Raw genomic sequence first — 26,815 nt, 5'->3', positions numbered from 1 at the left:
TTTCCCTACTACACTGCTACAAGCTAACTTCCAGTCGAGTCCGTATTTTGTTTATCTCATATATTTTTCTCCTTTCTGTATTCTTCACACCTTCTAAATATATATATATACACACATATTATATATGTGTGTGTGTATATGTATATATATAATATGTGTGTATATATATAATACATACATAGGCCCCTCAGCAGTCGTTCTAACTCCATTTATGATCAGGACACACTTGAGGGCATGTGAACTGCTTGGTTAGATCTTGCTGAAGGTGAAGGGCCGAGTCTTCACCGGCTCTCGTTAAGTCTTCAGGAGCTCCTTAGAGACGGCCGATGCCGTAAGAGGCGACTGCTGTCAACACAGGCACCCACACCACCTCCCTCCTCCTCTGATCGGGGGAGGTTGGGAAGAGGGCAGAGCCATCACGAGCCAGTGCTTCTCCTTGATACAGGGCATCTCTGTCAACTCACCAGAAGAAAGGGAGCAAAGGCCACTCTGGGGAGAGGCTGGGCGCTAGCCAGCTCTGGAGATGGGGGGCACAGGGCAGACCTAGGATGCGTTTGGGGGAGTCCAGCGACCCAGACGGAGGGCTGGGAGGAGATGAGACCAGGAGCCCCCGAGGCCAGTGCCAGGAGGCCCGGGCGCCACGCCAGTTGTGAGCGGAGGGTGCAGTGTGAGCAGAGAGGACTGCAGTGTCCCCACTGTGTGGGCTGGGGTCTAGGTGGACGTACTGCAGGGAACGGGGTGAGGGGCAGAGGTGGGGAAGGGGCAGGGCTGGAAGAAATGGATTAACAAGCTCCTATGAGGGTGCTGAGTCCACAGTAACCGTGGGGTGTCAGGCACACAGACGGATGGAGAGAGGGTGCCTGCCGGGAAGCATCTCTGACGCAGCTTCCAGGGAACGAGAGGCCTCACCCCAGAGCTCCTGGGAAAGAAGAGCAAATGTAAACCCACGAGAAAACCAGATTTTACAGCTCGGAAACCGGGGAAGGAGGCCAAGTAGGACGCCAGGGTGTGCAGAGAAGCCCCGCAGAGCCCGGTCCAGGACAGGAGCCCGTCTGCAGAAGGCATCAGGGGCCAGGACCTGGACTGCGAGGGTCCTGCCCGTCAAGGGGAGAGATTGTCCATATGCAGAAGCAGCTGACGTGGGCTCGGGCCAGGGGGAGATAGGAGGTGACTTCGGAATGTGTTCAGGTTCTACCGGGGAACAGAGAAAATGCTTCCTCGAGCCACAGAACCGTACTCTGAGACTCAGGGTCAGAGCAGCTGGGGGCCTCCCTCCCGCCATCTCTCTCCCCGAGTTCCGCCGTCTCCCTCTCCCTGACTGAGGCGAGAGGCATCACCACCGGTGCATACGGCACCAGCCCGCTAAGTGCCCATCTAGGCCGTGGTCAGATCACGGCCCTGTAGGAGAGAGGAAGAGGACTGTTTGGGTGTTGAAGGCCTTCCACGTGGCCACACACAGGCGCAGAGAGAAATCCCCAGAATCCCTCCCTGTGTAGCTGCTGCCCAGCTGCATAGCATGGGTAAATAGGACAACCCCAGGAGGCCACGGCGGTGGTAGAGAACAAGATAGCCACACACACACAGCACACACAAAGGGGAACATCTTACAGAGACGTCCAGGGTAAGGCTTTCTGGGGCTTAATCCCACCCAGAAGCTGAGCACCTAGCTTGTGATGGATAAACCACACTGTGGATGTTCTAAGCCCCAAAGGCGGCGAGCATTCACCCTGCTAATCACAGCTCCAGGTCTGTATTTTCACTCTCTCCGCATTTACCCCGTTGATGAAATGAGCCGTGAGCATCTTCGCTTTTGCCAGAGGTGGTGCCCTAAGGTCTTCGTAGGAGCGCAGATGCACAGGAGGCGTGTCAGGGGTGAGCGTGACGCCTGGAAACGCAGCTGTCTTCAGTCGCTGCCTTCCATTTTGTAGATGAAACTGCTATTTATTTTTCCTTCCACAAATGCGGTAGAGAAGAACCCATGTTCTGGAGGTTGTTTTCGCCCCGTGTCATGAGAACAGGACACAGCTGAGTCACTGCTCTGGAATGGATGTTAATGTCATTTGGTTTCCTCTCGCCCAGGACCCCAGGTCTCATGTCTGGACAAATGAGCCATCCATCATCTTTCCACCAGACTGAAAAAAGATCAATTTCTCGTGGTTTGTTGTTCTTTATTTTAATTGCGGATGTGTGTTCAGTGTCCGTCCAAATAATCACTCTGACCGGGCGGAGAGTCGTAGGAGGGAAGTTCGGGATGTCCAGATAGCCATCTGCTGGGGCAGACGCACCAGGAAGCACCGGCCCTTTGTGGACGGCATTTAACCCTGACGGTGGGCTGGAACCTTCAGCCCTCGCCTCCCCGGCAGCCCAGGAATGCTGCCGTCACGGGGCTCGGACTGGTCCGTATCTCCAGAGCTTTCACCCGTGCACTGGATATTATTATTGATCATGTCTTGCAACAATTTCCAAAACATTAGATACTTGTAAGCTGTGAATAAAGAAGGCTGAATTTTGATCTGGCTTTACTGTCTGCCGTTTAACCTTTCCCAATATCAGACTTCACAGGCGACATGGGTTGTGAGGAATTAACGACCTTGAACACCAGGCTGCTCTGCTACTGACTGATCACGTTACCCTGTCCAGGCTACTCTGGGCTCGGAGACATCGTATTCAAAGCTGGGCTAGAGCTTTCTCCAGGAGCTGTTCCCAGCATTATAATTTCATGTGTCCACAATCAAATACATGTTTAGGTACCTTCAGGTGGTCTGACATCTTGAGGGGATCTTCCAGCGCTGCACCAATATAGTCCCTGCCATTTGTGGACGGCCAGGATCCAACAGCCCCATATGGTGAAGGGGCAAAGAGGCCCCCGTCGCCACCTGATCTAAGGGCTTCTGCCTGCAGTGCTAACATTTCCGCCACTTCTCTGAGACCCTTCCGTCCGTGCTTCCCACCGCCATCTTCTCATCTCTTTTCTTCAGCCACTCCCAACATCAAACTAAAAGTCACTTCTAGGGGCTTCCCTGGTGGCGCAGTGGTTAAGAAGCTGCCTGCCACTGCAGGGGACACAGGTGCGAGCCCTGGTCCGGTAAGATCCCACATGCCGCAGAGCAACTAAGCCCATGCGCCACAATTACTGAAGCCTGCACTCTAGAGCCCACGAGCCGCAACTGCTGAGCCCACGAGCCACAACTACCGAGCCTGCGAGCCACAACGACTGAGCCCGTGAGCCACAACTACTGAGCCTGCGAGCCACAACTACTGAGCCCATGAGTCACAACTACTGGAGCCCTCGCGCCTAGAGCCCGTGCTCCGCAACAAGAGAAGCCACCGCAATGAGAAGCCCGCGCACCACAACGAAGAGTAGCCCCTGCTCACTGCAGGTAGAGAAAGCCCGCGCGCACAGCAACGAAGACCCAACACAGGCAAAAATCAATTAATTAATTAATTAATTTTTTTTAAGTCACTTCTAGACCCTTTTATTTTGTTCACAACCAAATAGCCACCAGTTCTGACACTTCCCTGCCCATCAGGAGTGGCCAGGGGCTGCGCACCCCCTTCTGTTCCTTAGCTCATCTCCTTCTGAGGCTGCTGCACAGAGCCCTCTTAGCCGCAGTGGCCTTCTCCCACCATAAAGTTGTTCTCCTGGGAGGTGTATGCTTAAGTTTCCAACAGCTTCCCCATATCTGAAAGCTTATTCTCTCAAACATCCAGAGAAACCCTTTGTTCAGGAAATGCATAACGATTCCGTCTTTTTGCCACAAAACACCGCCGCCAGCATTCAGAAACGATCAGCTCTTTCTAAGTAATCCTCCTTCAACAACACATCTGTTCATGGGAGCGGGAGGGAACGCAGGTCAGAGACCCGTCTCATTGTCCCGGGAGTGTGCTGATAGCTCCGAGTTTCAGCCTGCAGCCCCAGGGCCGTCCTTACATACCTTTTGACCAGAGTTACAGACCTGCCTTGTTTGAGTTTCACCTTCTCTTTATGGCTCCAGTCACTTTCGAGCAGAAGGGGGATTAATGAGCCGTGAAGTGGTCCCAAACTGAGCAGCATCGGGTTAGAGCAGAGACACGGGGTTTTTAGAGAACCACTGAAGGATTGCGGTTGGCTCAGTTTTGTCTAGATTTTCCATGAACCCAAGCCTACATCTGTTTGTTTTTGCAGTCAGTTTGTCCATCTCTTTTGGGCTTGATTATAGCTTCGTGAAGATCCGTAAAAAGATATATTCGGGGTCCACGGTCATACCCATGACTCAGGGGAGGTTCAGGTGGGTGGTGACAACAGCCTCTGGAATGTTCTGGAAAGCTGGGTATGAATCCCCTCCTCGACAGGCCGGCTGAGGGACCTCCACCACCTGGTATCTCTGTTCCCCCACTTATAAAATAGACCTAAGAACAGACCTACCTCACAGAGGTGTTGCAGGGATTACGTCATTTTACTGTTGGAAAGTGCTCCAAACAGTAAATGCTCTGGTCTGGAAATGTCAGTTGCTCTTATAACCTCGTCCCACACAGGGGTCAAATCCAATAACTTGATCGCTATTTCTTGGACCTCTGCACTGGGTTTGGGTTTAAAAGGCCCTCAAATATCTATCTATCTATGTCTATATCTGTATCTGTATTTAGAACACATTCCTTTGAGCAAGTCAAAAGGGAAGGGAATTATCAAATAATTAATTACTGAGTTCACTCAACTACCCTGCGAAGAGAAAAATGAGCTTTGATAAGCTCTTTAGACAACACTGGAATTCCGCAGTCAAAATTTTCGTCAGAATTTTCCCCATGGGAGGTTAGCCCCCCATGGCAAATGTGGAGCCTGCCCTCTGATCCACCGAGGGGGGTCATTCTAACCCCAAACGATTGCAAAATCTTGGACTTTGCAAAGCTGTCTGAACCGAGGGTGGGGTGGGCCCTTGTCCCGAAGAGCGCGACTGACTGCCACCTAGTGTTGGCCACCAGAACTGCAAGGTGTTCCTCAGACTGGGAGAATCAAAGTAATAAGAAGGCGTCTTTTGTTGATATAAAGTTAAAATGTGATTTTAAAACCGAGACCTTCGGCAAGCGTGGAAAATCTTCCTTTTATAGCTTTGCACAGACCCACTTTGGCAAACTCACTCCTTTCCTCCGTAACCTTTAACCCTCCTGAGTCACGGTAGGTGTGCTAAACAGCTTATCTCTGACAATCGTGCTCAGAACAGCCTGGTTGAAATATTACCAGGACTGAGCCTCCTGGAGATGGGAGCCCTGCATTCCAAAGCCCTTGCCTCATTTCCTATCTTGATTTTGGCAGACGATGGATGTGTTATTTATCTTCCTGGTCGTGAGCATCGTAGAGGCCTGGAAAGCCATCTGTCTGACAACACAGATAAAACCAGACCATCCACTAGAACCGACACTCAGAAACCCCACAGATCTGGCGCAAAGAGTCGACAAGACCTGGGGGGGGCGGGGCGGGATGTATTTTGACATATTCAGGTGACTCAAGGAATTGAAGGGAGAGAACAAGAAGGCCACAGTTGTACCCACTGAAGCTCTGCCTTGGAAGTGCTTCAGAAATCATGAGCTCATAATGGTCTAAAAACAGAAGACTCTGGTCTTCTGCTTCCACGTGGGAGGAACCTGCATTTTGTCATGGGGCGGAGCTGGGTGACCTCAGAGCCATAATTCATTCATCTAACCGTCCTGAGCGCGTTCCGGGCATCAGATGCTGTAGCAGAGGCTGGGACAGGGGCTTGGATGAGGCCTGGTCCCCGCGGGCTGCACACTGAATACTGTGTTTGGAGCAAGCTTTTCAAGCCCCTGGTCTAGGTTCAGGGTCAGGAAAACGTCCCCAGAGACTTGAGCCACAGCCTCTAGAGCCCCCAAGGGCCCAGGCCAGGACGGCAGGCATGTGCAAAGGCCCTGAGGTGCAGGGGCCCTGACCCAGTGCCAGGAGCTCAGTCCGCCTGGGGCAGAGACACAGCAAGCCTGGCTTCCCCGACACGGGCTGGACAGGGAGGACACCTGCAGACGAGGTATGCAGACGAGATGGATCCCTGAAACCTGACGACAGATCCGATGTGGAAGGTGAGGGCGAGGAAGAAGAGGAACCGCGAACGGTTGCAGAACCTGCAGCTGCCGGGAGAGACCCCTCACAGGTGGGCCACCTGCGCCTGCCGGGAGAGACCCCTCACAGGTGGGCCACCTGCGCCTGCCGGGAGAGACCCCTCACAGGTGGGCCACCTGCGCCTGCCGGGAGAGACCCCTCACAGGTGGGCCACCTGCGCCTGCCAGAAGAGACCCCTCAGGTGGTCTTCAGATGGTTCTCTCCTTGGAGAGAAAAACAAGTGCTATAAGGCATTCACGTAGACTCACGCGGTTTTAAAACCACCGGAATAATGTCACTGAGCTTTAGGAAGGAAAAGTATTGTAAATGCGGAAAATTCCATCCTAAAGCATTTGGCTGGGCTGCGGTGCCTGTCCACGTGGGGAAACTCATGCAGCACTCTGCTTAGGGGCCAGGGAGGGACCCCTGGATTTTACAGCTGGAGGGGTTCTTGGTGGCATCTCTGCACATTTCCCACACTCGAGAGCAAACCCTCAGAGGGTCGGCAGTGGTGAGCCACCCTGACCATTGCAGAGAGCACCCAGCGTGCAGGCGGAGGGGATGCTGGGAGGGGTTCCCAGCAGGAGGATGGGCAGAGTGACAAGGGGACTGCACCTCCCCGAGCTGTTCCCTTATCTGTCCCACGTGAGAAGCCTGACTGTGCATCGGAATTGCTTGGGGAGCTGGTTAAAAACAGAGATTCCCAGGCTCCACCCCTTTCCACTCGCAAGCGGTTAGACCAGAAATCCTTAAGGCGCCAGACTCTCCCCAGCTGATGCTCTGCTGGCCAGCCAGGACCGGTCCTGGGATAGGAACCATTCCTGAGTGATCTTCTCAAGCTTTGAGGAGCCTCAGTTACCTGGGATCTTATTAAGATGCAGACAGGATTCAGTGGATGATCCCAGGAGCTCCCAGGGATGCTCATGGCCCAGAGGCTTCCTGAAGTCCCTTCCAAACCTGATATTTTACGAAGCCTCTGGGAAAGTACTAGGCTATCAATGGTGAAAAGCAGAGAGGTAAATTTGAAAAGCAGCGTAATGTTGGTCTAATTTAACATGACTATTATTCCCTATAAGAATCTTGCTCAAGCAAAAGCTGGTGTTTCTGTACCAGAAAGACAGGCATGCATCCTGTACGACAATGTAGAATATTGCTGAAGAATATTGTAGGAGAGAATGTTCTTTTACAAAAATAAAATGAAGTCCATACAATAGGTAAAAACTTTGGGGCTGATTTTCTCTCTAGTTTCTGTACAGTAGAAATTTGTTAACTATCTTGTTTCCTGCCTCAGTGTGGTTCAAGGTAACGTGCTTGCCCCCCAGAGATCATCCCTTCTCATCCCTGCCTTTGAGGCCCTTTGCTCTGAGATCACGTTTCAGGCCGTTGATATCATGTTCGTACTGGCCCCCGCCCCAGGCCCTCCTGCCCTCGGAACTCACATTTGTAAAGAAGTTGACTGTGGGTGGTTTGTCTTCATGGAGAGGAGCAAAGGCGCCAAAGTTGTGGTCACGATCCCGGTTGACTCTGAGCAAACCGTGTGACGGGGGCTCACGAGGGGCTAGACCTCCAGTTTTCATTGCAGAGGGATGTCCCAGAACCGGTAAGGATGGTGCTACAAGTGGAAACTCTGAACCCTGCACTGGATCCAGCATCAGCAGTAACGTGGAAGGAGCGAGATTAAAACCATAATGTGTCAGCTCTGCAGAGCTCTTAGGATAGCTAAGGGAACAAGCTGACGATACCAACTGCTGACAAGGACCTGGAACTCTGGTGCATTGCTGGTGGGAACACAAAATGGAACAGCCAATCTGGAAAACAGTTCTGCAGCTTTATTTTTTATTTATTTATTTTAATTGTGCAGCTGTCCTCCTATGACCGGGTCCCCCTGGAGTTTTTTTTTTTTTTTTTGGCTCCGTTGGGTCTTCATTGCTGCACGCAGATTTTCTCTAGTTGCAGCGAGTGGGGGCTACTCTTCGTTATGGTGCGCGGGCTTCTCATTGCGGTGGTTTCTCTTGTTGTGGAGCACAGGCTCTAGGCGTGCGGGCTTCAGTAGTTGCGGCGCTCAGGCTTCAGTAGTTGTGGCTTGCGGGCTCTAGGGCGCAGGCTCAGTAGTTGTGGCTTAGTTGCTCCGAGGCATGTGGGACCTTCCCGGACCAGGGCTCGAACCGTGTCCCCTGCATTGGCAGACGGATTCTTAACCACTGCGCCACCAGGGAAGCCCCCTGCAGCTTTATTAAAGTTGAATGTACTCTGACCGTAAGACCCAGCGCTCTCATTCTTGAGTGTTTACAAAAGCATGTCCACACATACCAAAAAACCATACATGAATGATTTTAGCAGCCCAATTCACATTGACCAAAAACTGGAAACGATTCAGGTGTCCTTCAGGGAGTGAATGCATAAACATCGTGGTGATGGGATACAACAGAGCACTCCTCCGCGATAAAAGGGACCCCCGTGTTGATACAGCAAAGGCGGTGGATCTCAAATGCTGAGTGAGAGAAGCCGACGCCAGAGTTGTGACACCGAGTGATTCCATGTGTGTGACCACCTGGGAGAGGCATGACCATGAGACTAGAGGAAGACCAGTGATGGACAGAGGTTGGGTAGGGGGCTTGACCACAAGGGGTGGCGGGCAGCCCAGCGACTTGAGCTGATGCTACTCGGAGCATCTGTGTGTCTAGACTCACAGAACTACATGCCAGAAAAGTGGATTTCATTGTATGTAAATGTAAAAATAAATTTTGAAATCTGGAAGAGGAAATGAAAAAGCTACGTAACTTTCATGAACGTACAATAACAGAAAAGTAGATTAAAGCCAAGGAAGGAGAAGGAGAAGCAGTCACACCTTTTCTCAGGCTGGAGAAAGTGGAGCTCGAGTTAGAACTTGATGTTTTCAGGAACATTTCAAATGCAGAAGACCAGGAAAAGAGCCCTGCACCCAGCCAAGTCGGAACCCTCCCTGGCTCTTAATCGTTTTTCCTTTGTTGGCCAATTTTTTTTTCCATAACAGACCAACTTAATATAATGCCAGCCTCGGGGATATTTTTCTTTCGTGCGACTGTGTTTAGTCTAAATGGAAAGGAGATAGAACTGTTGGTTCCGTTCCTGGTCTGTTCCACGGATGCTAAGTGGTCCCTCTCCAAGGCCGCCCGCCCGGTGGATCATCTTGGTGGGGAGGCCGATGTTTGGAAGCCCACATGGTGTTTCTGCTCACTCTTCCCTCCAGAGGCTGTGTTTCCCGGGCTGCTGGCTGTCCCTGGACGCAGGACAGTGACAGAGACAGGGTGTCACAACACGGTCTCCACTGCACACGTGAGATGACCTAAGAATACAACCTAAGAGAACTAGTGAGAGGTTGGCATGTGCAACTCGCACATGAAAATTAATAGTCTACAATTGAGCCCATGAATATTGGCTGCAAACTGTTTTCATTACCAATCGTCTTTTTTTTAAATTAATTTTTATGGGAGTAGAGTTGATTTACAATGCTGTGTTAGTTTCAGGTGTACAGCAAAGTGATTCAGTTATACATATAGATATATCCACTCTTTTTTTTTTTCCACTCTTTTTTAGAGTCTTTTCCCATCTAGGTCATTACAGAGTATTGAGTAGAGTTCCCTGTGCTCTACAGAGGGTCCTTCGTATCTATTTTATGTATAGTAGTGTGTATATGTCGATCCCAATCTCCCAGTTTGTCCCACCCACCCCCCCTTTCCCCTTGGTAACCATAAATTTATTTTCTACATCTGTGACTCTTTCTGTTTTGTAGATAAGTTCATCTGTACCCTTTTTTTAGATTCCACACACAAACGATATCATGATATTGTCTCTGTCTGACTTACTTCACTCAGTAGACAGTCTCTAGATCCATCCACGTTGCTGCAAATGGCGTTATTTCGTTCTTTTTTATGGCCGCGTCAGCTTCTTATAATCCCAGTGACTCCAGAGCTGTCTCCCGTTGTAGCTGTCACTTTCTAGTCATGTCAGCACAGCCTGGAACCGCCCTGTGTGATAACTCATGATGACGTCAAGGCTACTTGACGACACTCTGGTTGTTGATACTGTCTCCATGCTGTCAGCTGCTCCGTTAGAAAGAGGGTTTCATTGTTTCCCACGTATGGGAGCTTGACAACCAGAGCCCCAGAATCGGCTTCTTCCAGCCCATTCCTTGGCCGCCGTTTCTGCTCCCTGCGGCCCTCAGCCCATCCACACCACCTACCTCCGCGGCTCTCTGGAGAACAAGAGGCTTAGGAAGTCCAGTCTGTCTGTTAGGCAAGGCTTCGTCTTTAGGCAAATGAAATGTACTTACTGCCACAAAGCACAGAGGCAATGGAAGGCCTTTCCAGAAAACCACCTTTTCTGAACTGTGCCAAAAGGCAGATCACATCCAGACTCTAAAAAGCTCAGCCTCGTGTTGGGCTGAAGCCATTGTGTTCGACTGCCCATGTGCTGCCTATTTTTAGAATAAGGAACAGTTTTCAGACTTATTGGTCCTATGGATGGAGAACAAGAGAGAATCTATCTTTCCTTTGCTTTAAAATGTGAATCTTTCCAAGTCAAATCATTTCAGATAAACTACCCAATAGCATCTTATTACAGGTGACACCCTCTGTTTTTGTTTGTTATGAAAGCCACATATAATGGAAGCCTTGACATCCTAGGTTTATCTTTTGCTTCTGAATCTGGCTTGGTCCTGACCCACTCGCACCCCTGCCGTCCTGTGGGCTGTGGGGAGGACGGTCCTAATTCCTGCCAGGATCACGCTCGTATAGACCAGCTTCCACATGAGGAAAGCTCCGTCTTGGTTTCTTCAGATATTTTCATTTCACAGGCAGGCACTTTTCAGAAGCACCTTGCTAGATGTTTTTAATATGTCATTTTACAAGCATCCTCTCTTTTCCACTTCTAAATAATGTCTATTTTATAAATTCACTTGTAAAAATGTACTAGAAGGAAGGACTTGGTCCTATGCAATCTGCCTGTGAACTGCAGAGGTGGTCTTCTTAATCTTGGCCTCCGCAAGACCCCTTTTTCATTGTTTGTTTTTAATTCAAGTTTATTGAGGTATAATTTACGTACAATTCCGTGAATATTGGCAAATGTGTCCAGCCATGTAACGACCACCAGCGTCATGATATAAAACAGGTCCACGACCCCAGAGTTTCCTTGTGCCCTTTGTAGTCTGTCCTCTCCCTCCGCCCCCAGGCCTGGCACTCAATTCTCTGCTTTCTGTCTCTAGAGTGCCCCCTAGATGGGATAATAGCACAGTATCGCATAAACAGGACGAACAGAACACAGCCTTTGTGCCTGGATCCTCCACTGAGTGCAGTGCCTTTGAGATTCATCCTTACTGTCGTGCACAGTGGATGGCTGCTTCTTTTTTGGTGCTAAGTAGTATTCCATTTCATGAATGGACCTTGGTTTGTTTATCCGCTGATGGAGACTCAGGTTGTTTCCATTTTTCAGCTGAAGGAAGTTGAACCACTAGGAAACATTGCCTAAAGTTCTTCTAGTAAGTGTGTGTTTGGCTTTAGCCGCTCGGGTCTGTGTGCCCAGCAGTGATGAGACTTGGGCTTCTCCGCATCCTTTGCAGCACTTGGCGTTGCCAGTTTTCTCTGTGTGGGTGTTTCAGCCCTTCCAGCAGCCATGGCTACACCTTCTTCTGGATTTAATTTGCCTTTTCCCTAATGACCAATGGTGTTTAACCCCTTTCACATGCCTGTTTTCCATCTGTACCTCTTCTGTGTTGAAGGGTCTGTTCAGATCTTTTACCCATTTTTTCAATCAGGTAGTTCTTTTCCTTATTATTGATTTCTGGGCACTCTGTCTATATTCTGTGTATGTGTCTTGTGACTATTTCCCTCTCAGCGTGTGGCCTGCTTTCTATTTTAAATGGTATCTTTTGAGGATCAAATGTTTTAATCTTATCAACTTTTTGTCTCTTATGGCTTGTGATTTTCATGTCTTATCAAAGCAACCTTTGCCTAATCCAGTCACAAAAATTCTTCCCTCTGCTTTTCTTCTAGAAAAGGCTTCACCCTTACGTTTAGGTCTGCATTCCATTTTGACTGATAAATGTTTGTCTCTGGAGCCAGGTGAGGGTCAAGGATTGTTTCTTTACATATGGATGTTGTTTCCCTTATGTCAACACTCACCCTACAATCTGTGTCAAATAATTTTGGAGAGCAGGACAGCAGGATTCCCAGGAGGCCATATAATTCTTATTGAGGAATAAGTGAAATCTTTTATTTGGAATAGCACCCAGGGCAGAGTCCTGATGTTATATATTAGTAAGAAGCTAAGGGGAAAGGTGGCAGGGTTAGCACTGTCTGTTTTGCCTGGAGCAGGCAGTTGGCCCTGTTTACTGATAGTTATTATATATGTAATATACAGTTCAATACTAACCTTCACATTATCATTAGCCTGGAAGACGGAGTGACTTCACTCTGCCAGGTGATCAGAAATTGCTCACAAATGCTAATGATTATCCCTGAGAAAAGTGACTAATTCTAAAATTTAGACGAACAAATTATTTTCCTGAATCCTAAAAAAAAGGTCCTTTCAGCCCTTTGGGCCATTTGATATGTTCTCAGATGTGTGTGCACAGCTCACGGAATGAGCTGGGACTTGGTCTGGAATCCCCTGAAGGTCACAGAGAGCCACAGCGTTGGAAGGAAGGGACGGGAGGGGAGGGGCCGCCAGGGGATGGAGAGGATGTGGGTGTCTGGAGGAGCGACCAGAGCCCATAAAAGGCGAGACAGGAAGAGTACACTTAGGAAGGAGAAGGGATTTCCTACTATTCAGATGTTAGCCAGGAAGGCATGAAAAGCTTATTCTTATTCTACCAGGAAAATACTGTACCGTAGATTAAAAGTCCTGATGTGCAGTGAAGCAGGATTGATCCTTGGAAACGTTTCTCTTTATCGTTCCCTTTTTTACTCCCTTTCCCAGTGGGGGTGTTAAGGCTAGTAAGCTGGATGGCAGCGGGCACCTCCTTGGGGTTTTCTGCACGCGAGGTGTGATTTCTCGGGGCCTTGATTGGTCATATCCACCTTCTACCTTTATTTTAGAGGCTGAAGCTGCAGAGGTCTTCAGCATGTGCACAGATCTATTTTGCCCCTTTTCTCAGAAGTGAAAATTCCAAGTTCACGAAAGCTTAGTAAGTGTCTCGGGACTTGAAGTGCATTCCCTCCACAGTAGCGGTATTTAAGCAATGTGCACTCAAGCCTGGACTCATACTCTCAGCCCGTCCAGACTCCAGCTTCCAAAACTAACCCTGGACATCCCACGCATCCTCCAGGAGTGATGTCCAAAAGGGAGAGGCCGTGTGCACCCCTCCATCCTAACAGTGACCAAAGTTGGTTCCTTCTTGCAATTGCACTGAAGCATGAGACCAAAAAAACTTTGTTAGAAATAGTCTTCAACAAACATAACTATTAGATTTTCCTCTGCCCAGCTCAGGAAGCCCGACCTCTCTTCTGAGATGCAACTTCATGCTTAAGAGAGTTTTCTTATGAAGACATACCTGCCTCCTTCCGTGAAAACTTCAGGAGGGGAAGGAAGGTGGGGTCGTACAGGGATTCTCAGACTTCACTGTGCAAAGAACCCGCCTGGGATCATGGTCAGTGCCGCCCCGGGAGGGCTGGGTGGGCCTGAGAATCTGCATCTCCCGCAGGTTTCCAGGTGGCGCTGATGCAGCTCATGGACCTCGACTCGAGCGGCAAGGGTGGCGTGGAAGATGGACTCCACCCCTGCGGAGACCTAAATGCATCAGTCATCCCTAACCCTAACCCTCCAGACCCCGCTTGTCTCCCCTCTCAAGCGGGGGCGATACCTACTTCCTGCACTTGTCCTGGGGGGAAAAATGAGAGAAACCATTTTTTGAACCCTTTCGTAGCGCTTCATCCCAGAAGATACAGGAGTACAGGATCCTCCCATTATCCCGTTTCCTAGGATACGAATCAAGTTCTCTGTGGGCGGGGGACAGAGCACATGGGCTTACAGCTCCTTTCCAAATGTCTGCTGGCTTTTGAGCAGTATTTTGTGGAAATACTCTTGTCAAGTATATTGCAGGAATTTTAGGAGCTTTAGAAATTTATGTAAAGACAGTTAAGCTACAGTCCTACTCCTTCTGGGGTAATTTTTATTTTTAACATCACTTATTACAAAAAGAAAGGAAGAGATGGAAATAACTTTTCCGATCAGGACTTTTCGTCTGAGGCTGGAAGTTGATAAGGATGATGATTAGTACAGAGAAAAATCCTTTCTGTTACTAATCATTCCAGCTGCTCTTTGCAAACACCCTAGATGCCCTGGTGGGCAGGACATCCTAGGGGAAATCTCATCCCTGATGACCAAAGCATGCATACCAAGGTCCTCAGACCTTGACATAAGGGTCCTTTTAGTCCCAGCAATGCAGGATTTGCACTGAGAGCAAGACTGTGGGACCAGTCCTGGAAGACGAGGGAATAATTCAGATTCCCTCCAGGTTCTTCCCGGCTTTTCCCTAGAGCTGAAGCTAGAGGGGATTTTGTGAAATGTTTCATCTGTCAGAAGCTCAAGATGAGCTCTTCAGAATGACACCGTTTTCACACCCTCTAGGCTATATATATTTTTAATGGAAAATAACAAGTGTTGGTGGAAATGTAGAGAAATTAGAACCCTCAGATGGTGCTGCTGGGAATATAAAGTGGTACAGACACTTGAAGAACAGGTTGGCAGTTCCTCAAAAGTTTAAGCAAAGGGTTACAACATGACCTAGCAATTCTACTCCAAGGTATACACCCAAGAGAAATTAAAACATTTATTCACATAAAATCTTATACATGAATATTTAGGGAAATTTAGGACCCTCACACATTGCAGGTGGGAATGTACAATGGGGCAGCCGCTGTAGAAAACAGTCTGGCACTCTCTCCCTCAGACAGTTAAACAAAGTTACCGTGTGATCCAGCCATTCCATTCCTAAGTGTAGACCCAAAAGAGCTGAAAGCAGGGACTGAAACAGATAGTGGTGTGTGCATGTTCATAGCAGCACCGTCCGCAGCAAACGAACTGGTTTATCCACACAGTGGAGTCTTATTCTGCCATAAACGTGGATAAAGTACCGACACGTGCTACGACATGGATGAACCTCAAAAACATTATGTTAAGAAGCCAGACACAAAAGGTCATATATCATACATGTGATTCCATTCATATGAAATATCTGGAATGGGTAAATCCCATAGAAACTGAAAGCAGACGGTGGTTACCAGAGGCTGGAGGTTAGGGGGATGAGAATGATGGTAGTGGGTATGGGATTTCCTCTGGAGTGATGAAAGTATTTTGGAGCTATATAGAGGTGACATATAGAAGACATTGTGAATATACCTGAAACCACTTTAAAACGGGTAATTTTGTGGTATGGGAATTTCACCTCCGTAAAAAGAAAAGGTGAGAGCGTGTTCCAGAAAAGGAAAGGCTAGAGTTTTATTCCCAAAGTCAGACTTCCCATCCAAGAAACAAAAGTTAAAAAGAAGTTTACTGACAATGGGAGGAAAATGAGACCATGATGTCATTAGTCACTCTCCCCGTCAAAGGGAATCAGGAAAGGTTAATGAACTCGAGACAAGGTGAGGCTTTTCCTCATTAACCATTTGGGTTAATGGGAGACGGACCCTCTTAGTTGGCACTAGACAGTCATCCCCTGGAAGAGATGTAGATTATGGGCAATAAAAATGACAGTACTAATGAGGAACATTTTATCCCCCAAAGGTTGTTCCCTGTAAGCACTAGCAAACTAGGGGCCTCCGATAGTTAGGGGAATTCTGAGGCTTAGAGGCATGGTCTGCAGTCACAGACAAAACAGAAATGAGCACAGCTGAGGAAGAGCCATAAAAATCTGAATCAGGGCTTCCCTGGTGGCGCAGTGGTTGAGAGTCCGCCTGCCGATGCAGTGGACACGGGTTCGTGCCCTGGTCCGGGAAGATCCCACATGCCACGGAGCGGCTGGGCCCGTGAGCCATGGCCACTGAGCCTGCATGTCCCGAGCCTGTGCTCCGCAACGGGAGAGGCCACAGCAGTGAGAGGCCCGCATACCGCCAAAAAAAAAAAAATCTGAATCAAAGCATGTTTGTCTCCAAACTTCCAACAAATGTATCATACCAAGACCTTAGAAAAGGATGAGCTTGGGATGTCATGTGCCCAAGGTCAAGGCTACCCGTCTTGTACCACAATCCTTCTAACCACTTTTTTCACGTTCTCCAAAGATTCAAATACGCTGGCTTTGCCGTGACACACGATGCGTGTGGTCAGGCTACCCCAGGGGAGCATCCGCTGGTTTCTGCACCGACTGGCCTCTCTGGAACTCGTGCGGGGAGAGCAGAGAATCTACCATCCCTAAAACGCTGACCTGGCCCTGAGGGAGCCCGAAACTCCCCTTTGTCTGAGGAGGCAGGGGGCCCAAGCTTTGGGGCAGGTCTCAGCCATCTAGCGGGATCTTAATCTCCATCTGTATCCTCCACCCCCAAGACACTTCTTTACTGCTCCCTCCATGCCTGGGGTCCAACATCTAAAGGGAGGGGCAGCGTGGGGATGATGATGACATTCAGAGGCAGGGTCTCCCCACGCCCTTCCCTCCGATTCTGTCTGTGACATGAAGGCCGCACCTCACGCTGCATCTGAAATTACTCACTTCCTCTCAGTGGTGTGTGACGTTAAGGACAGATTATAAACATTCTGCAAAGACAGACAAACGTCTTAGCTGCACAGTTTATATAAGAAAGGTTCTTTACAGGCAATGAAAGAGAAGACTAGAAATACTGACTCAGAAGCCCCTTAATCTAAAGGCAAGACCAGCGTTTGAAGTGTGAGAGCAAATGGGCCTTGGCAGAGAAGGGGTCTGTGTGATGAATAAACAGCAGACTCACTCATTTAAGGAGGAGTCAAGCCAGAGTTAGTTGGTTGGGGATTTTTTTAAATTTGGGCTAACCTGGGAGGTTCATTAAAATATAACAGTATTGCATAAGCACAGGAGATTTTTATGGTCGTGAAACTATTCTTTATGATACTGTTATGTTGGATACACACCATTATACTGTCATCAAAATCAGTAAAATGTACAATACAAAACTTGTACCCTATTACAAATCTTGGACTTTAGTTAATAACATATTGGTTCACCAGTTGTAATAAATTTACCACACGAATGCAAGTTATCAATAATAGAGGAAACTGTGAGGGAATGGGGGGCAGTTGGAGGAACAGAGGGGTATTTGGGAACTCTGCAGTTTCTGCTTAATTTTTCTGTAAACCTAAAACTGCTCTAAAAAATAAAGTCAATTAATTTAACAAAAAATACTAATATATAACTAATGCATAAATTAGTTCCAATAATAAGAGAGCTAGATCCCCCTTTTTAAACTTTTTATTTTGATTGTGGCAAAACATGCGTAACATAAAATTTACCATCTTAATCATTTTTGTACAGTTTGATGGCATTAAGCGTGTTCACATTTTGTGCAAACATTATCACCATCATCTCCAGAACTTTTTCATCTTTCAAAACTGAAACTCTGTCCAGATAAAACTCTAACTGCCCTTTCCCCTCCCCCAGCCCCTAGTCGCCTGTATTGTACTTTCTTCTCTATGAATGTGACTCCTCATGTTGGTGGAATCAGAAGTGAACATGAGTGTAGAAATATCTGTTCAAGTCTTTGCTGTCGATTCTTTTGAGTATTATCCCAGGAGCAGAATTGCTGGGTCACAAGGTAATTCTCTGTTTAATTTTCTGAGGAACCACCATGGTCTTTTCCACAATGACCACACCACTTACATTCCCGCCAACAGAGCACAAGGGTTCCAATTTCTCCACATCCTAGCCAACATGTAATTTTGTCTTTTCTTTTTTTTTAAATAATAGCCATCCTGATGGATACGGACATACATTTTATATATTTCGGAAACCTTTTCTTTTCTTCTGTGTGTGTGTGTGTATGTGTGTGTGTGTGTGTGTGTGTGTGAACAGAAGGAGAGATTCTCTAATCACTTAAACATTCAGGGACCACTTTGATAGCTGGATGCCAGTTCCATTTCCATACCTATTGTATGCATTATACTGAGATAGAGAGAAAATCTTAGAAATTTGTTTGGCACTTTCTTTTATACTGAAAGGACTTTTTTGTAAAAGCCAAGTAAGTTTATTCTTTCATCCCAACCCAATATTAGCATTTCACAATAACATCACTGTAGTAATTTAGGATCATTTTTTTCTCACATTTAATGTTTTTCCCTTTGAACTCTATGGTTTCTTTGTTAGCCAGGAATCGCTTTGTGGTTCTCGTGGCAGAAGGTGGTGGTTTACATGTAATGTTCTCTGAAGATTATAGCTCTTTAAGAATGAAGAGTGTAGCTTCAAAAGCAACATGGTTGAAAACGCTCATGCATGATTATGAATTGTGGAAACTGAACGTGTGTTGTTTCTACAGGGCCAGCCAGGGCCAGTGGGCCCACAGGGATACACCGGGCCCCCCGGGTTACAAGGGTTCCCAGGACTGCAAGGCCGCAAAGGTGACAAGGGTGAAAGGGGGGCTCCCGGGATCACAGGACCGAAGGGAGACGTGGTACGTACAGTAACTGTCGGTATTTCTCTCGCTGTTTGAAGGGTGGAGGCGTCTTGGCCATCGTTAAGTCTGTTTGCCTTCTTTACAGGGAGCCAGAGGCGTTTCTGGATTTCCTGGTGCCGACGGAATTCCCGTAAGTTTTTCATAAGATTAGAATTTTAAAACACTGTACACGTGCAAAACAATACGTTTATGACTTACAGACACATGTCTCACTAGTCCCCCTTTCTTGTTTATAACAAAAAACTTATGGGGCTACATGTGCATATTTTTTTCTCGTGGAATCCAGTCAAATATTGGACAGATTGTTTGCTTTGTAAGCGTCCTTCTGGACTTGGCTTCAGAATTGAGGCTACTTTGCTAAAACTGGACACTGTTTTGTAGTAAAAAGCTGCAGTGTTGCACAGACGTGCTATAAAGAGCCAGTCTGAACATTTTGTTTGAACTCCAGAACCACCTGAATATAAAGTAGTCCAGCCAAGAGCGGGGCTGTCCTGAAGCTTGTGCAGCTTCTCAAATTCTTGGTAGTTACCGCACATAAATGAGAAGACGAAAGGCATGCTTTGTCCATGAGAAAATCTCAAAATGCAATCCAATGTGTTTTTCTAACCTAGTTTACTTTACTTCTTGCGGCATCAGAAAATAAACAAAGCGGCCTGGCTCACAGCCTTCTTCAAGGGACCCAGGAGCAGATTTCCCAGGGCCGGCTTCCTGCGGATCCCAGCCTCCGGGATAAATGTGTTTATCGCACTTTTAGACCTGCCCCATCCCTCTAACCGCTGAAGTTTAAGGACATCTGCCACTGGAGCTTCACACACACGCAGATGTCTGCACCCTTACCCTACACACATGTTGTCTATCACCATGCGTGCACACGCGCGCGCGCGCGCGCGCGCGCGCGCACACACACACACACACACACACACACACACACAGAAGGAGAGAATCCTCAACCCCCCAGGCTACACAAGTGGGGCTGCTCCATCGCAGGAGAAAAGGGAGAGGGTGTGAGTGGACAGCAGTCACAGGGAACTCATGCTTTCGCTTCAGATCTTTAGCTCCGCCTTCAAGGAGACTTTTGCAGCAGAAGAGGCAGAGCTAAGGAAAGGAAGCCACACTTGCCAAGACGTGAGACCCACATGGCTGGTGATCCTCTGTGTCATCTCAGTGAGGGCTCGAACAGACACATCAGTGACAACACACAGCTGTGAGCAAATCAGGAAATAACTCTCACATGAGTCAGAATCTTGAGAAATTGGCAGAGTTGAAGAATCCGCAGATTTCAAGGGTTAAACAAATAACCAAAGTATTTCCCTACCAACTGCCTCAGAGGAAATCGCCCGTTTTTAACCTACTTTTTTGGACTCTTTGGGTCGTTCCTCAGTGTGGTCTCTTCTGGAAGTGGAAGTCCGAGCTTTAGATGGAGTGACACATTATGGGAAAATAGTGGAACTGATCTGTATCATGTTTTCATTCGTTTTTCCACTTCATACTCATTTAATATCAGAAGCAAATATTTCGCAAATTAGGGAGGAAATAGTCATCATATGGAGGGGTGACCATGGTGTACAGATAACGGGTCATTTTCCACAGAATGTCAGCGCTGCTAAAAACGTTCTCCTTGACTGCCGAAGCCTGATAGACACTCCACGGTAAGTTAATGTAAATGCCACTTTCGGTATATAAGCACCTAATGGACGCAGAGTTTGAAGGACCTGACAGTTTTAGCTGTTTAGAAGTCAAATATAGAAAGTGATGTGCAGTAAATCTAAGAATTGTATCGTACAGAAATGGACCTAATTAGATGTTGAACACAAGAGGGACATGTAGCTCAACAGAACTGAAATTTTTCTTTGAGGGACAATTTCAAACTAAGACCAGGTTGGCATATGCAATTTCAAATGACTTAGGTTGATTCTAAGCGAGTCAGAAAGACCAACAGCAGATGGGTAATTCAGGAGGGGAATAAGGAACTCGCTGGTACGTTTTAAGGAAAAAGCATCACGGAATCCTAACCGTCATGAGGAGAACACCTGCAGAGCTCGAGTTCTGAATTTGATGAAAAAAGAGGCCTTTACGTCAAAGACCAGAATGCTGCTGGCTCTCCAGTACCAGAGACATTGTGTCTCATGATTTACAGGGACAATCAGGGTTTCTCTGACCCACCAGAGGGTTGACTAAAAAGCCTACTGGATCTCTTATCTGATGGCACCAGTGAAATCAATGGCTCTGAACATCGGAAGCAAAGAAGTGTGCAAACAAAAGAAAAATTCTGTTTCTCTTATTGTGTTCATTCTCTTATTGTATATCATTCAGGGTACAGGCACTCTGTGTAGGGCTTGTTCATTTCCTTTGAAACCTTCCAGATTTCTCAAGATAAACCTAAAAGACAGCCCACTGGCCTCAAAAATCACTCTGGGATATATATTTGGTCTATTATCAAGAAAACCAAAATTTTAAAGAAATTGTACAATAAGAAATCATATATCTAAACATCTATCGTGTAAAGAAACAGCAAAACAGGCTCTGGTCTCGTAGTCCATAAACTGTAGATTATTAACCTGACCCCTCCATGTCTCCAGAGCCAGATTCACACGGTTGAGATGCCCAGAGACCTAGCCTGACCCCGAGTTACACGAAAGACACATGTGATCGCGTTGCCTTCCTTCCCCCACCTGGCATCCCAGAACACCTGACTTGCTTTCTATGCATGTTTAAAATCTAAAAAGTCCTGTTCCTGAAGACGACAATAAGTCAGTTGACTTATTGAAGAAAGTCAGTAAGGAAATCAGCTCTTCTGCCTGCCGCTAAGTCACTGATGAGATCCCTCTGCAGGTGTGACTCTCACCCGTTGAGGACGTGGGTCTGTACAGCTCCATCTAGAATTCGCTTGGGCACAGCCTACCCTTGCTATCCCCGAGCAGCATCTGCTTCTAGAGTGTTTCCTAGAATTTTTCAACCTACCCTTTTCTGTTCCTGCTAAAACAGCCCTCCCTGTCACCCAAGGAAGCAAAGCAGCAGAAACCCCAAGACGGTTGACATCTTACCAAACCCCGTGGGAAACAGAACTGTGTTGTGCAGGCCCCTCTGCCGCTTAGAAGGACACCTGTGTGCCCTTGATGACTTAGTTTTTCATTCATTCATTGGTTCATTTTGAGTTGTCTTGGCGCTTGGATTCATGCCAGGGACATCTCTTCTGAGAAGATTTTAAGCTGTTTCATCACAGTTACATGAAAACTAGACCCCTGCGGGCTGAAGACTCACTCGCTCTTCTGTTTCCAGGGACATCCTGGCCAGGGCGGACCCAGAGGACCACCTGGCTACGACGGCTGCAACGGGACAGTGGGTGACGCAGGCTACCCGGGACCCAGCGGCCCTGGCGGCTTCCTCGGCCCCCGTGTGAGTATGGGAACCGCTTGGGCTATTCCACGGGTCGGCTCTGGAATCTGCCTGGTAGAAATGCTTGAAAGGTCTTGCTTTCAGGAGGCCCTGCAGAGGATGCCTTTGAGAAGTTGTCTTAGCAAAGCTCTCCGAGAAGGGTGAGCTTACCTCTGCTCCCAGGACAGTGATGGGAGGCGGGAGCACATGCCAGGCCTGCCTTTACACCCCGGGAAGCCGTGGCTCCCCACTCTTGGTTAGCGGTCAGGGTAAAGCACACCTCCCCTGCTGAGGTTGGCTTGAGGATACCTGGGCGTGCTGTTCCTGCATTCAGATAACTCCATGCTCCGATTCTTTTTTTTTTTTTTTTTTTTTTTTTGCGGTACACGGGCCTCTCACTGTCGTGGCCTCTCCCGTTGTGGAGCACAGGCTCCAGATGCGCAGGCTCAGTGGCCATGGCTCACGGGCCCAGCCGCTCCACGGCATGTGGGATCTTCCCGGACCGGGTCACGAACCCGTGTCCCCTGCATCGGCAGGCGGACTCTCAACCACTGTGCCACCAGGGAAGCCCCCGATTCATTCTTTAAGCGTTAGGTAGAAAGTAATGGGTTTGGCTTATGTGGTTCACTCCTGCAGCCTCCTACGTGTTTCTTCATTTCCTCCCATGCTCCGATTCAAATAACAGTGAATTATAGTGGAATCGTGGAACTAAAATTTTAAAAAGCTTAAACCTTGACAAAATTCTCTATTAGCCATCATCTTTATTAGATTCTAACATCCTTTGTGACGTGAAAGAACAATGATGTTCTCCGGGATATACAAGATAGACTTTATTTTTCGTAATGGAAGAACTTCCATATAATGATCTATTTTGTGGCTTCATTTAATTTCTAGGGTCTTTGCAAAGAATCTTGAAATATTTTTCGGCATTCTATTGCTACCTTTTTACCACCAGTATATTGCAAATTCAGGGTTAAACTAACATTTTTTGGCAAAACTTTTTATTTAAAAACAACATTTTTAGGTGAGGGCAGGGCAGCCATAACACCCTTCGTTGCGTTTCGCCGAGGCTGCTGGATCTCTGGTCACACTCACACCGCCGACTTCCACCTCCTCCACTGGCTGCTGCTTTTTCATGTGATTCAACTTTTCCATAAGCTACATTGCATTTCTATTCTATTCTAATATCATAGCTTTCATTACCAATAAACATAGCCATCACTTTGAAATATTGATTTTATATGTAGGTGTTAAAACACGTGTATATGTGTATGTACGTACTCACACATCGTGTATATTTGACACAATTCCATTTTTAAAGGATGACCCAGTATCTCTCCCACAAATGGTGCTTCAGCGTGAATGTGTTGATATTTTAGTACATAAATGCCAAAGAAGACACAGAATAGTATTTTTACAAAGAAAAGGACAGGGTGGTAGAGGAAAGGATTTGTTTACTGAAACGTCACGTGGGTTTCTGAAAATAATTTAAATCCTATAGAGTATTTCCATTTTAACTGTAAGAAAGATGCTATTGGGTAAAAATGAAAGTAAAACTCTCACCCTTGTGGTTAAGGTAGAGATTGGTGTTCAGAATAACTGGAATTGGCCTTGAGAAGAGCTAGACATTGCCTATAAAAGGCAACATGTAGGGGCTTCCCAGGTGGCGCAGTGGTTGAGAGTCCGCCTGCCGATGCAGGGGACACGGGTTCGTGCCCCGGTCCGGGAGGATCCCACGTACCGCGGACCGGCGGACCGCCAAAAAAAAAAAAAAAAAAAGGCAACGTGTAATCATCCAAGTAACAGTCGGTGCACTGAATGCTAATGGACTGTTTTCTTCATTTTTCTTCCTATGATATATGTGCTAATTTAGGGGCCCCAAGGACCCAAAGGGCAGAAAGGCGAGCCCTACGCTCTGTCTAGTGAGGACCGCGACAAATACAGGGTAAGTCGGTAGAGGTGGGGCGTGACCAAGCACCACAGCTTAAATTCGCGATTAACAAAGTTAATTTCCAAGTGAACTCCGGAGTGGAGGGATGCAGAGAGGGATGGAATAGCCCAGAGTCACGACTGATTTGAAATTCTCTGACTGCCCTCCAGGCTGTTTTCAATCTTACACTGACTGTGGGCACACTCGTCCCACATTCACAACACCCCAGATATCTGGGTGATTAACATCACCAAGTCCTGAGACGGCAGATACACTTTATATACTTATTTTCAACGTTGCAGTAAAATGTCACTAAACCTACAGATGCCTAAAAGCTAAAATTCTTAAAACGATTCCTTCTCACTTAGGGGGAAGCTGGAGTGCCCGGACTGGTCGGTTTCCAGGTAAGCGTTCTTTTTATTAGAGAATAGACGAAGCGAAAGTTGCAGAGCTCCAGACTCCGTGCCCCAGTCGGCCTCTGCTAACAGCCTTCTCTGGTTGCCTGTCCTTAGGGGCCTCCCGGTCGACCTGGGCCCGTGGGACAGATGGGTCCGGTTGGAGCTCCAGGAAGAGCAGTAAGTACCAGGCTCGTGTGCTCGCCCTTGAGGTTGTCAAGCATCCTCTAGAGATGCAGCTTCTCCAGCTGCAGACGCTGGTGAAAGCCTCACGATACAACCTGATGCTTGTGGTCGCCAAGACCAGACAGGTCGTCCTTCGCACACGTTGCTGACATCAAGGGTGAAGAATGAGAACTCAGAATGTGTGGTCATCAGATCACTGCCAACTAGGTCAAATTTTGACCTTGTGCTGGCTGGGCACCCTTCCAGTCATGCATGAGCTCTCCCAGCACCACACCTGACCAGCTGACAGGGGCCTGTCATCCCTGGCAAAGCAGACCAGAGTCCAATAGGTCGATGAGGAAGAAATGGGCTCTGCTGGACTTGGCCATTAGAAGCAGGGCCATCACACCCGGCATGGCCATTAGAGCAGGTGTACCACACCTGGCATCGCCATGAGAAACAGGGGTGCCATATCTGGCGTGACCATTAGAGCAGGTGTGCTGCACCTGGGCAGAGCCATCATAATAGGTGAGACATTGGACACCAATTAACAAAGTGGCCCCTGTGCCCCACCTGCGTGGTGGTCTACAGGTGTTCCCTCCTCCTGCAAATCAAATAATAGAGTGAATTGCGACAGGGCAAATCCCTGGGTGAAGGAGGGCCTGCTTCGAGGAGGGGAGGGGGAAGGAGGGTCCCAGGGCCTGGCCGCCTCAGGCCTTTCCCACTGCGCAAGGGACCAGCAGATGAACTGGCTCCTGCAAGGTGTCTGGCTCCCCTTCCCCTCACTTTTTGTTAATAAACAAACAGGCCTTAAATTACTCAAAGAGAGCTTTTGACTGCAGGGGAGAGAGCCCTTCTCAGAGGAAACCCCTGCTCAAGATCGAGGCAGCTGCGGTGTCAGCTTCTCGACACACACTGAGAAACAGTGGACACACATGTGTCTGGGAAGATGCGGTCACACCAACAGTCGGGGGTGGGAGCGCTCATTCATTCCCTTCTAATTGTCGATAATAAGATGATAATAATAATTGATCATGTTTCTACAAAGCACAGTTCCCTGGTGCCATGACAGTCATTTCTCCAAGCAGCCCTGTGGCTGTGAGAGATTTGGCCAAAGGGAATGAGATGAGGCTTATGTGACAAGATGCTCTTTGCTCTCCGGCACACCCAGCTGTCGGCTTACAGCACATGTGCCACAGGATTTGGGGGTGTCGCGCTTTACGCACACAGTTCAGGGAAGTGTGAAACAGCAGATTGTACCCGCTGGGTTCCTAGCCGAGGTGACAGCTTCAGGGTCTTTGTATGAACCACTAAAATCTCCCACAGCCCCCTGCCCTGTCCACTTATTTGTGCTTCAAAAGCATTTTGAAAACTTTTATCCTAAGCGTGGTATGGACGCTGAATGCTTTGCAGAAAGACGTATGGTGATGTTGGCAGGCGGATTCTCAACCCTGCGGAGTGACCTGGATGTCAATTAATTCTGTCTGTGCACATTTGCTGGCCCACCAGCAAAAAGTGCAGGATGGTGCCCTGTGGGGAACCACAGAGGAAGCCAGGAGAAGCCGTCTCTGGAGTGACAGGGCCTGAGACCTTGCAAAGGGATCAGAGCAAACATGAGTAGGACAGAGGTCAAGTCAAAAGCCTGAACTCAGAAAAGCAAACCAGAAACAGCTGCGTGTGGACAGCCAGCAAATCCTGAGAACTGGGCCTGACCCCCGCCCTCTCCGCTCCAGCCCTGCCTCCCCGCCAAGACAAATGTGTTAGAAACCTCTATACATACTACCCGGTATTCTAAATATACAGAGAGTGGCTTTCCCAGAGCTTTCCAGCAGATGTTATCTGGGTCCTGGGATAAAGAAAACAGTTTACAGATTTCTTTGTATTTGTGCAGGGACCCCCTGGACCCCCTGGACCAAAAGGACAGCCAGTAAGTTGGTGGGGGGGCGGGATGGTGAGGGAAAGGGGAGGGGGGCCTTACGTGTTTGTGTATGTCCTTCTTGACCATGGAACTACTTGGTTGACAGCTGTGCTGTTTATCTCGTGATGCGGACCGTTTTGTAGGGTTTTAAGACAGTGTTATAAACTCCAAGGATAAATCCAGTGACGCACCTGGATGGTCACATGAAGTAATTAAGTGGATGTATTGAATGGCTTGTTGCTTGCAACTCACATAGCATTCCTGTGGCTACATGAAAGTCCAACTGATGGTGAATGTTTGATTAGAAACGTAGACTAGAACAAATTAGGGACAGCTCGT

General features: G+C 47.9%; 1 protein-coding gene across 1 annotated transcript in view; it reads left to right on the top strand.

Moving 5' to 3' along the window:
• COL4A2 (collagen type IV alpha 2 chain) overlaps positions 1-26,815 on the top strand; it is a 125,255-nt gene that overhangs the window by 44,661 nt on the left and 53,779 nt on the right. The window contains exons 3-9 of the mRNA XM_007455325.1: positions 18,556-18,690; positions 18,779-18,823; positions 21,973-22,089; positions 23,942-24,013; positions 24,367-24,402; positions 24,511-24,573; positions 26,450-26,485. Coding sequence (XP_007455387.1) covers positions 18,556-18,690; positions 18,779-18,823; positions 21,973-22,089; positions 23,942-24,013; positions 24,367-24,402; positions 24,511-24,573; positions 26,450-26,485 — 504 coding nt within the window. The remainder of the gene's footprint in view (positions 1-18,555; positions 18,691-18,778; positions 18,824-21,972; positions 22,090-23,941; positions 24,014-24,366; positions 24,403-24,510; positions 24,574-26,449; positions 26,486-26,815) is intronic.

Source organism: Lipotes vexillifer, unplaced genomic scaffold (genome assembly GCF_000442215.2).
Source record: "Lipotes vexillifer unplaced genomic scaffold, Lipotes_vexillifer_v1.1 scaffold132, whole genome shotgun sequence".
Taxonomy (NCBI): Eukaryota; Metazoa; Chordata; class Mammalia; order Artiodactyla; family Lipotidae; genus Lipotes; species Lipotes vexillifer.
The sequence above is the reverse complement of the archived record's forward strand: the minus strand, read 5'-3'. Positions and strand labels throughout refer to the sequence as shown.